Genomic DNA, 12579 nt, shown 5'->3' with positions numbered 1-12579 from the left:
CACAGTACCACCATAAAAAATTAGCAAAACCTATTAAATACAAATATGAGGGATATCAACATGCGAAATAATTAAAACAGAGAAATTGAAAACCATTTTTTATAATACAACAATGACGTAAAACAATAATGACAGACAACATCCTTGTTTTGAACAGTCACATTCAGAATGTGCGATCTGGAACGTGTTGTTGGGCGCTCAACCCAAAATAAAGCTTAACAAAACAAATTACGAACAAACAAAATTCCGTTGAATCAATTGATTGAATGTGACTGCTTTACGTCAAGTGACAATTATTTCTTACATATTCACAAAAGGCAAGAAATAAAGTACTAGTATGTATGTTCTGCTATATGAGACGAAAGAGATTGAGCGCAGGGACTTATGACTGAAAAACAATGGTGTGTTGGACAAGGACATACATTGCCCCGCTAAAGGCTACATAAGGACCCCATAAGAGTTAATGATAAAGTAAAATGTATGGTTTTTTTGGTTAAGCATAATACAGGTAATATTATTTTAAAAAAACATACCGATCTTGAGGAATGCATAACATCTCAATTTTGTTCTTTTAAGGGTGCATTGTTTTCCCAGTCGAGTAATCGGAAACTTGCAACGTTCAGGTGATGGGTATATGCATACCATGTTTGGAATGACAAATTGGAATTCAATGTCCAGTGGCAAATATGGCATGCATATCAAGACGAGGATCAAGGTTAAGCAATGTGCCATTTCTAACATGTTATTGGTTTAAATAGAAATTAAATGTTGGATTCCAATACCCAAAACATACGTCCATAGGCGAAAAGATGACATGACTTAATCGAAATTGTAAAAAAGATTTAGAATCATAGATATCATTAGTTCATAAGGGATTAATTCGTTGTTTGTTTGACGCCCAGTGGCAAATATTACATGCAGGTTCAGAACGAGAACAAATAACAATAAAACCAATAGGTTGGTCCTCAAATAGGGTGTCGACCGATATTATAGTTGATTAATTTGGAAAGCCACTTCGAAATGGGGTTATGAACATTGAAACAGAGATTTAACCAGGCAACATGCCACTGTTCGGACCCTTAAAAGAGTTGACGCAAGGGTTCTTAATGTGCAGAGACCTACCTCTGCACTCTCTCTACATGAGTCATTAAACTTCTCGTCCCGCTCTGACTGGACGTCAGTTGATACATCCTGCTCAGCCAAACAAACGCTCCACTTTGGCAAAGGGTTTACTGCCGGTCAGTAGAAGACCACGGGATGACCATAAATGTATGCCCCAGTCAACTTTTATGGTTTGTATAAAGAGACGTAGTATGGATGCATATAATACAACTATCCATAAAGAAAAATAAACAACAAAATATGTAAAAAGAAAAGAGGCTATGATACGACCTGCAACAACGTTCGACAAAAACCCATATCGTATAGTAAGCTATAGAAGTCCCACAAACTGTCTTTATAATTGTCACGAGAGGTAGTGATACGTTGGAATAACGATGATATATATTGGAAGTTCATAATCTATTCACATCTTCTCAATAATTATTGTTAAAGTATCAAACATGACAATTGTTGATTCCTTGGGTTTTTTTTTCTGTAGGCAGATTTTAAGAAGAGAGAAAAGGAACTTACTGATCAAATGGACAAAATTTTTGGACTTCAAAGCAAATATCATCACTTGCACAACACATTTTATCTGTCAAATACGAAAGATATTGACGAAGTTTTTGAAAAATTGCAATACGCAGTATACGAGACTGCACGGAAAATGGATATTTGGGGAAATTCTTTTCCGTTAAAATGGATTCTTTTAGAACATTTGATTGAAATCAATAAGAACGATGGAAAAAATTTCATCAATTTTACTGACATGATCAATCTGGCTAAACATCCTGATATCAATTTACTAGAAAAGGAGGACTTGTTGTTGTTTCTTAGATTTCAGCATAACGTAGGGAACATTATTTTTTTTGAAAACATACCGGATTTGATCATATTAAAACCTCAGTGGTTAGCAGATGCTTTCCGATGTTTAGTCTCAGATAGAGTTGATAACAGGAGATTGTACCACCTTGAGGACTGGACACTGTTTACACGACAAGGCAAAATAAGTGAATCGTTAATAACAGAACTCTTCGAATCAAAAGATGGAAGTCAGTTTTCAGGACAGAAAAACAATTTACACAAAGTTATGGAAAGGCTTGACATATTGGTCAAAATTGAGAACTCAAGTTATTATATAATGCCAAGCATGATGCCGCCTTCCACGTTTGATGTTGTGTGTGAAAAATTTGGCATTCTTACACACACATGTAAAAGGACTTCTTGGCTTTGTTTTAAATTTGAATTTCTCCCACCTTCTTTCTTTAACCATATATCTGCCTGGTTTATCAGAAACTACTACTCAAGCAAAGTAGAGGGTGGTATTGCTTTATATCGTGGCATCTGTATGTTTGACATTGATGGCTCTGGTGGTACAAAGATACTAGTTACCATGTCGACTGATACAATTGCTCTTCAGCTTGTATCGTTTTCCGAAGAGGAGGGATTCGTTATCACGTGCAGTGATATCTACAGAGAAGTGAAACAACTAATTGAAAATATAAAAGAGAGATATAAGGTGAAAATATCTTTTAAACTCCATTTCAAATGCAGTGATGGCTATTATTTTCAAGACACATTTGAATATGAGAAATTGACAAGTGAGAAGGAGTGTTTCTGTACTCAACATAAGCAAATGCATCAATCAGACCAGATATATTCGCCTTGGATGAATAATGAGGTATGTTTTTAAAACGGCATCATTATCAATGGTTCCGATTATCATTTGGATTCCTCAACAGTCTTAACACTCTCTGGATTTTTCTTAACACTTTCTTAACACGCAGCTATTTTGTAAACATGACGAAAAAGGGGGTAGAAAGAGAATTGTCGGCTCTGGCTTAATGTATATAAAAATATATCTTTCGTTATTGGAGTAATGTACTCCTCGTCGGCTTTATCTAGGGTTGTAACACAGTACATGATGTATAGTGGTAAGTAGATGGTATACCTTGCAGATCAGATGTTTGCGTATACATATTTTAAAATTCAGATAATTCAAAATAATTTTTGATAAAGTTTTTTTTCTTTTTTAAATATATTATTTTGTTATACATTTTTTTACTCCCAAGGGTGACTGGGGAATAGAAGTATGGTCACCATTGGTCTTCCTCCGACCGGCAGTAAAACCCTTGCTAAAGTGGGGCGTCAGTTTGGCTATGCGGGATGTACAAATTTGCAGCCACGTCCGTTCAGAATGGGGACGTTAAATCCGATGCCTCGTGTAAAGAGAGTGCAACGCTCTTTGCACGTTAAGAACCCTTGCAACAACTCTTTGAGGGGTCCGTAGGTGACCTGTTGCAAGTTAAATTTCTGTCCCTATCCAATATACCCTCATTTCCCGTGGCAGTCTTAATTTCTCCGACCTTAATCCCGGACGCCTCTATTACAGAACCTACCAATTGTATTTATTGTTAATTTGTTCTCGTCCTGAATATGCATGAAATATTTGCCACCGGACGTTAAGCAACCAACAATCAATCAATCAATATATAATTTTTTTTTTCAAATTGAAGATGGAAAAGGTTGTTTCCGATGAAAAAATAAAGATTGAGTTGAGTTACAAATAATTTTGTACAATTATGCCATTTAAAAAAAATAATAATTTGATAAAAACTGAAAAAAAACCTTGTAAGTTGATAGTACAAAAATTGCAGATGCCAAAACAGAAAATTATTTTTAAAGTAATAATTCAGCGTAAACAGTTTAAGACATATGCAGACAAAATCAGAATGTAAAGAATATGACAAGACCAATTAAGAATGTTATAATTTGTTTAGAAAAATTCAGAGTGGTAAAAATATGTTGACACAAAAACTGAAAGGTAAGAATCTATTGAGACAAATTGAAAATTTATTATGAATAATTTAGAATATTAAGTATCAGCATGATCTGTTGAGACAAAGTTCATACTTTGTAGAATAATAACACAAAATTCATACACATTTGTCATTTTGGATCAGGTGACTTTGCAGTGAATGCAAGAATGTAAAAAAGATGGTAACAATGGTAGCCTAATGAACTCCATGTTACCTGATTTTAAATGTATTTCTCTATTACCATGTATGTGTAACACTTTTTGCTGGACGTTAAATGGTATAACTTATCATACTACGAACAATGCATTAAAATCAATGTATTTTGATCCATCGTTTAATAGGGTTTTGCACGCAACTTGATACAAATACCGTTTATTTTCCTAAATTTGCACAACATCCTCACTTTACGCAAACATTTTGTAAAGTGTGAAGCTTTCATATGCTCAAATGAAAGTATGAATATAAAAAAAAGGATTTGCAAACTTACATGTCAATGACATACTGACAAAGTTATGGTTGTCTTTGTGATATTGTTTACATCTAACCCCCTTGTATTATCAACTTTATATTTACATTGTGTCATATATTAAATTTATTCGGTTAGTGTTTTTTTAATATGTATTTTGATATGAGTTAAGCCATTTCAATTGATATTTCAGAGTGTGTCTTTCTATGTCGTAATGTTACACTATTGTTTCAGGTAGGGTGAAGGTTGGCGCCAAATAAAACGTTTAAACCCGCTGCATTTGTTTGCACCTGTCCTTAGTCAGAAACCTGATGTTCAGTGGTTGTTAATAAGTGTTTCTCGTTTTTTATATAGATTAGACAATGGTTTTTCTGTATGAATGGTTTTACACTAGTCATTTTTGGGGCCCTTTATAGCTTGCTGTCCGGTGTGAACTAAGGCTCCGTGTTGAAGGCCGTACTTTGACCTATAATAGTTTACTTTTACAATTTGTGACTTGGATGGAGAGTTGTATCCTTGGCACTCATATCACATCTTCTAATATTTATCGACAAAGCCATGGCAAAAAACGAGAAACAACCAAAAGATAAACAGTATACAAAACACAACATAGACATCTAAAAAACAGAGCAACACAAACCCAACCAAAATCCGGGGGTGATCGCAGATGCTCTGGAAGTAAATATTTATATGTGTATGTCGTTTCCGTGCTCATCGTCAATTTTCACAGTTGATATAGTTTCCATACTACTGTGCAGATTTTAGAGACCGCTACTTGCGTTTAATGCAAACATCATATTCAAACATTATTTAGGACACATTTAGAATCATTTAACAAGTTGATAATTCACTTTAAGTAAGAAAATCTTACCAATATAACGTGTATCCTCTCATGTGATTACAAAAGTCTGTATGGTTGCCGAGACACTGTTAACAATCTATCGGAACATCTAGTACATTTTACGTACATTGGTCGTAAGGGGCAAAAAATATCTTATTCTATATTTTTTCATGTTATTGTTGATGACAATGCATGTTAAGCGTTTACGGTCTATTGATTGGAGTATCCAATGATTATGAGAGTATATATTCAAGTTATTGATCTGCTGATTAGCGTCCAATGATTTAAAAATACGGTTATTACAAACGGTGCCCAAATCGGATTTTTATTTTTACATCTTATCCTTCTTGAGCACATGATATCAACTTCAGTTTTTCTTTTGGGTTTGTATTAATCCGTCCATATTTCTTTTTATGTTGTGTCTGGTGTACTGTTGTTTACTTTATGGTCGTTTTTTGCCATGGCATTGTCAGCTTCTTTTCGACTTTGCATGAGTTTGATTATCCTTCAGGTATTTTCGCCTCCCTTTGACAACAGTTAAGAAATTTAATGTTTTGTGTTGTTATAAAAGTACACAGAAACTTAAACTATAGTAATCTCCTTAAGGAATGATGGGAATTAGTCTACACGCGTGTTATGTTCGCGACTTTTTTCCTACCAATCTTGGACACTATATAATATACAATAAGTCAACTGTGACGTATTAGAAACGTTCACATTATACTACCAATTTTACCACACCATATGCGCATTTCGACAATTAACGTCTCCTCTGTAATGCTCGAGGCCAAAAATTCAAAACATAATACAAACGTTGAAGAGCTTATAAAACTTAAACCTAAAGCTAAACGCGGACAAGGAAATAGAACTATGCATGAAGGAGATACATTTCTTGTACAAGGAATCAAAACTATGTATGAGGGAGATACATTCCTTGTACTAGGAATCAGAACTATGCATAATTGAGATACATTCCTTGTACTAGGAATCAGAACTATGCATGAGTGAGATACATTCCTTGTACTAGGAATCAGAACTATGCATGAGTGAGATACATTCCTTGTACAAGAAATCAGAACTATGCATGAGTGAGATACATTCCTTGTGCTAAGAATCAGAACTATGCATGAGGGAGATACATTCCTTGTACTAGGAATAAGAACTATGCATGAGGGAGATACATTCCTTGTACAAGAAATCAGAACTATGCATGAGGGAGATACATTCCTTGTACAAGGAATCAGAACTATGCATGAGTGAGATTTATTCCTTGTACAAAGAATCAGTACTGTGCATGAGTGAGATACATTCATTGTACAAGGAATCAGAACTATGCATGAGGGAGATACATTCCTTGTACAAGAAATCAGAACTATGCATGAGGGAGATACATTCCTTGTACCAGGAATCAGAACTATGCATGAGTGAGATACATTTCTTGTACAAGGAATCAGAACTATGCATGAGTGAGATATATTCATTGTACAAAGATTCAAAACTATGCATGAGTGAGATACAGTCCGTATGTGACCTGTTGCAAGTTAAAATTTCTGTCCCTATTCAATATACCCTCATTTCCCGTGGCAGTCTAAATTTCTCCGACCTTAATCCCGGACGCCTCTATTACAGAACCTACCTATTGTATTTATTGTTAATTTGTTCTCGTCCTGAATATGCATGAAATATTTGCCACCGGACGTTAAGCAACCAACAATCAATCAATCAATATATAATTTTTTTTTTCAAATTGAAGATGGAAAAGGTTGTTTCCGATGAAAAAATAAAGATTGAGTTGAGTTACAAATAATTTTGTACAATTATGCCATTTAAAAAAAATAATAATTTGATAAAAACTGAAAAAAACCTTGTAAGTTGATAGTACAAAAATTGCAGATGCCAAAACAGAAAATTATTTTTAAAGTAATAATTCAGCGTAAACAGTTAAAGACATATGCAGACAAAATCAGAATGTAAAGAATATGACAAGACCAATTAAGAATGTTATAATTTGTTTAGAAAAATTCAGAGTGGTAAAAATATGTTGACACAAAAACTGAAAGGTAAGAATCTATTAAGACAAATTGAAAATGTATTATGAATAATTTAGAATATTAAGTATCAGTATGATGTTTTGAGACAAAGTTCATACTTTGTAGAATGATAACACAAAATTCATACACATTAGTCATTTTGGATCAGGTGACTTTGCAGTGAATGCAAGAATGTAAAAAAGATGGTAACAATGGTGGCCTAATGAACTCCATGTTACCTGATTTTAAATGTATTTCTCTATTACCATGTATGTGTAACACTTTTTGCTGGACGTTAAATGGTATAACTTATCATACTACGAACAATGCATTAAAATCAATGTATTTTGATCCATCGTTTAATAGGGTTTTGCACGCAACTTGATACAAATACCGTTTATTTTCCTAAATTTGCACAACATCCTCACTTTACGCAAACATTTTGTAAAGTGTGAAGCTTTCATATGCTCAAATGAAAGTATGAATATAAAAAAAGGATTTGCAAACTTACATGTCAATGACATACTGACAAAGTTATGGTTGTCTTTGTGATATTGTTTTACATCTAACCCCCTTGTATTATCAACTTTATATTTACATTGTGTCATATATTAAATTTATTCGGTTAGTGTTTTTTTAATATGTATTTTGATATGAGTTAAGCCATTTCAATTGATATTTCAGAGTGTGTCTTTCTATGTCGTAATGTTACACTATTGTTTCAGGTAGGCTGAAGGTTGGCGCCAAATAAAACGTTTAAACCCGCTGCATTTGTTTGCACCTGTCCTTAGTCAGAAACCTGATGTTCAGTGGTTGTTAATAAGTGTTTCTCGTTTTTTATATAGATTAGACAATGGTTTTTCTGTATGAATGGTTTTACACTAGTCATTTTTGGGGCCCTTTATAGCTTGCTGTCCGGTGTGAACTAAGGCTCCGTGTTGAAGGCCGTACTTTGACCTATAATAGTTTACTTTTTCAATTTGTGACTTGGATGGAGAGTTGTATCCTTGGCACTCATATCACATCTTCTAATATTTATCGACAAAGCCATGGCAAAAAACGAGAAACAACCAAAAGATAAACAGTATACAAAACACAACATAGACATCTAAAAAACAGAGCAACACAAACCCAACCAAAATCCGGGGGTGATCGCAGATGCTCTGGAAGTAAATATTTATATGTGTATGTCGTTTCCGTGCTCATCGTCAATTTTCACAGTTGATATAGTTTCCATACTACTGTGCAGATTTTAGAGACCGCTACTTGCGTTTAATGCAAACATCATATTCAAACATTATTTAGGACACATTTAGAATCATTTAACAAGTTGATAATTCACTTTAAGTAAGAAAATCTTACCAATATAACGTGAATCCTCTCATGTGATTACAAAAGTCTGTATGGTTGCCGAGACACTGTTAACAATCTATCGGAACATCTAGTACATTTTACCTACATTGGTCGTAAGGGGCAAAAAATATCTTATTCTATATTTTTTCATGTTATTGTTGATGACAATGCATGTTAAGCATTTACGGTCTATTGATTGGAGTATCCAATGATTATGAGAGTATATATTCAAGTTATTGATCTGCTGATTAGCGTCCAATGATTTAAAAATACGGTTATTACAAACGGTGCCCCAATTCGGATTTTTTATTTTTACATCTTATCCTTCTTGAGCACATGATATCAACTTCAGTTTTTCTTTTGGGTTTGTATTAATCCGTCCATATTTCTTTTTATGTTGTGTCTGGTGTACTGTTTACTTTATGGTCGTTTTTTGCCATGGCATTGTCAGCTTCTTTTCGACTTTGCATGAGTTTGATTATCCTTCAGGTATTTTTCGCCTCCCTTTGACAACAGTTAAGAAATTTAATGTTTTGTGTTGTTATAAAAATACACAGAAACTTAAACTATAGTAATCTCGTTAAGGAATGATGGGAATTAGTCTACATGCGTGTTATGTTCGCGACTTTTTTCCTACAAATCTTGGACAGTATATAATATACAATAAGTCAACTGTGACGTATTAGGAACGTTCACATTATACTACCAATTTTACCACACCATATGCGCATTTCGACAATTAACGTCTCCTCTGTAATGCTCGAGGCCAAAAATTCAAAACATTATACAAACGTTGAAGAGCTTATAAAACTTAACCTAAAGCTAAAATCAATGATGCTCGAGACAAATATATATTTTAGAATCAAAAACAGAATACAAACGTTTAACAGCTGATACAACCAAAAAAGGCTCAAATGTACAGCTAAACTGGGACAAGGATCTATACATAAGGATAGTACATTCCTTAATTTGAAATGATTTCGAAATTATGTAAAAGCATCATCAGGATGATGCCAGTACTGGGCAAATGATACCCTCGGGGACGAAAAGTCTACCAGCAGAAGTATAGATCCAGTGATTATAAGAACGTTAACGTTAGCGGTATTTTTTTACTGCTCTTCAACTGTTTCGGTATTATTCATCCTTAACTTTCTAATATTCGGCTTTGAGCGTTCTTGATGAAGGTAGATCCAGAAAAGAGCGTCGGACGCATGACATTTATAACGTGTTGTTTTCATTTTTTAAACTTAAAATCATATGAAGGAAATATAAAGAATATAAAAAAAAATAACTTTAATCATGTAAGACCAAACAGTAAACAGTAAACACAATTGAAAACAAACATAAAACAAAAAACACTGAAGACGAATCACGAATAACTCAAATATACTGACACATGAGAAATGTACCGAAATTACAGAATTCAAACCACAATCGATAATAATAAACACAATATCCAACGATAATTAAAAAAGAAACATCATAACTAAATACATGAATGTTGGATGTATAAATACCGAGACACGTCGTCTAGCAATGTGAATTACACTCGGCAAAACAGTCATATTCGGGAATAGCTCACGTTCGGTACTTAACAGACCAGACGACGTAGATGGTAAACCAAAATCTAAGACGTGGTAAAAAATGTTGTTAGTTAGTTTAGACACACCGTATAGATCAACCAATTCGCGATCGTGTCCAAAAAATTTACGGAGTGTCTTTCCTAATTGGCTTCGTTCTACAATTATCATACTTATTTTATCATGTTTATGTTCAATAGAAGATTATGAAAGGGTTATCTACATTGTAATTATGTTGTTTTTTATTCAATTTTTTCGTTTTCAGGTTAAAAGGATTCCTGTCAGAGCAAACATAGGCACTAAGCAGGATTACCACAATCCAAGTAATATCATTGTTTACATATTTTTCTTCGTATCTTTATCTTAAACCATTTTCATTTTTCTAGAACATACAGTAATGGCGATATAACTCTTCTGTGCTGTCCTTGGAATATTCCTCTTTATACCAAGGGAACAACACAGAAGGAGACGTTTCTTTATTCAGATGAATAAAACCTTATTTAACATATGTTTTTAAAAGTTTTACGAATTAATGTTTTATTCCTAAATATAGCTTTCCTTTAACATGGATGTTACCTCCTCTCTCAGGTTAAAAGGGTGATCATGACTTAAAGTAAGGAGACAATTTATACAGGAATATTACAACAAAAAAGGAGGTTCGATTAGAGGCATTATTTGGCCCCTGAATGGCAAACATTGTAAACTTATCACAATCAGGTCATTTTTAGTAACAAATGAACACGTTGATTCAATTTGATCATTAACTTGTGGTGTCACTATGATATTATAAACATGTCGAAATTAACATATTTGACCTGATCTGCTCATTTCACACATAATTTTTTGTCAATATATATTTATTTATATGAACAACAGCTTTACTTAAATATAACATCTTTGTAAAATACAATTAGTAGTAGCATGTCGTTCTGCTGTTTTACATATCAATATATTAACGAAAAGTTGAAGACGAGGGTATCTTTAAAAGTTTTTGCAGTTTTTCAACAGGTGTAAAAAGTTTATACTCATAATGCCAATATAGAAGACACATTTTCCAAAAACAAAAACTGATGTCCAATGAATATTTGAAGACTCTTATAAGTAGGAATTGAAGGTGGAAACGTGGCCTTATCATACAATCTCATCCCCAAGGTAACAGGGAATAGAAATATGGGCACTCTAAGTCTTCTCCCGACTGGCTCTACAACCCTTGCCAAAATGGGGCGTCCTGTGCGGGATGTAAAAGTACGCATCCAAGTCACGCTAAATGAGATGCATCGTGTAAAGAGAGTGCCACGATATGTGCACGTTACGAACACTTGTAACGACTCTCTGAGTCTGAGGAGTCTGTAGGTGGCTTCTTACAAGACAAATTGTCTGTCCCAATCCAATTAATCCTCATTTTCCAGTGGTAGTCTACATTTCCCCGACCTTCATCCCGGACGGCCTCTATTACAGGACCTACCTATTGTATTTATTGTTATGTTGTTCTCGTCCTGAACATTTATGAAATATTTGCCACTGGACGTTAAGCAACCACCACTCGATCAATCTTAACATTCTCCGTTATATTAAAGAACAGTGAACCGGTTGAAATAATACAGATGATGTGAATAAAGGGATATATATATATATATATAAACGTTTCTGATTTCTGATGAATTCAGAAATTACTAACAAAATAATTTTCTCACTACCTCAAGCAAAGATGAAATTACAGATGTAGATGTAGATGAATTTGGTCTTTTTATGGGTCTTTTGGTGATAAATCCCCTAACGTTTCAACATATTTTTACATCCCAGGATATCAATAACATTTAAATAAAATGTTGAAGGGTTGATAAAACGAAGAAGAATCAAAAGTAAAGCCAAAATTAAACTCAATGTTACAGTTTGAGAGTTCCTGATGAATAAAAATCAAGAAAAAACACTTCCGACACTAGAAATTTGTGATGTGTAATTTTCATTTACTTGCACTGGATTGATACCAGTGCTGCAGGGTGATCTGTTTAATCCCCGAGCTCAGTCGCAATGTTTCAATTCCACCTTGATCAATTATGATTTTTTTAAGAAACTAAGGATCCAACTCACTCGGGCAAAGTTGATTGATTGTTAATTAGTTGCTTAACGTTCATAGACAAATATTTCATGTAAGTTCAGGACGAAAACAATTTTACAATAGAAAGGTCCTGTAATGAAAGCCTTGTGGGATAAAGGTCGGGTAAATTTAGACTGACACTGTGAAATGAGGGTTTATTACTGAGGGAAAGAAATTTAACTTTGCAACAGGCCACCTAAGCACCCCTCAAAGAGTTATTGCAAGGGTTCTTAACATGTAGAGAGCGTAGCAGTTTCTACACGAGGCATTGGATTAAACGTTTCTATTCTG

The 12579-nt window shown here is 33.9% G+C and overlaps 1 protein-coding gene across 1 annotated transcript in view; it reads left to right on the top strand.

Moving 5' to 3' along the window:
* LOC127732361 (uncharacterized) overlaps window positions 1-12579 on the top strand; it is a 74605-nt gene that overhangs the window by 33992 nt on the left and 28034 nt on the right. The window contains exons 6-7 of the mRNA XM_052241395.1: window positions 1601-2782; window positions 10456-10513. Coding sequence (XP_052097355.1) covers window positions 1601-2782; window positions 10456-10513 — 1240 coding nt within the window. The remainder of the gene's footprint in view (window positions 1-1600; window positions 2783-10455; window positions 10514-12579) is intronic.

This window comes from Mytilus californianus, unplaced genomic scaffold (genome assembly GCF_021869535.1).
Source record: "Mytilus californianus isolate M0D057914Y unplaced genomic scaffold, xbMytCali1.0.p SCAF_24, whole genome shotgun sequence".
NCBI classification, from domain to species: Eukaryota; Metazoa; Mollusca; class Bivalvia; order Mytilida; family Mytilidae; genus Mytilus; species Mytilus californianus.
Note: the sequence above shows the minus strand (reverse complement) of the source record. Positions and strands in the feature narration are given on the sequence as shown.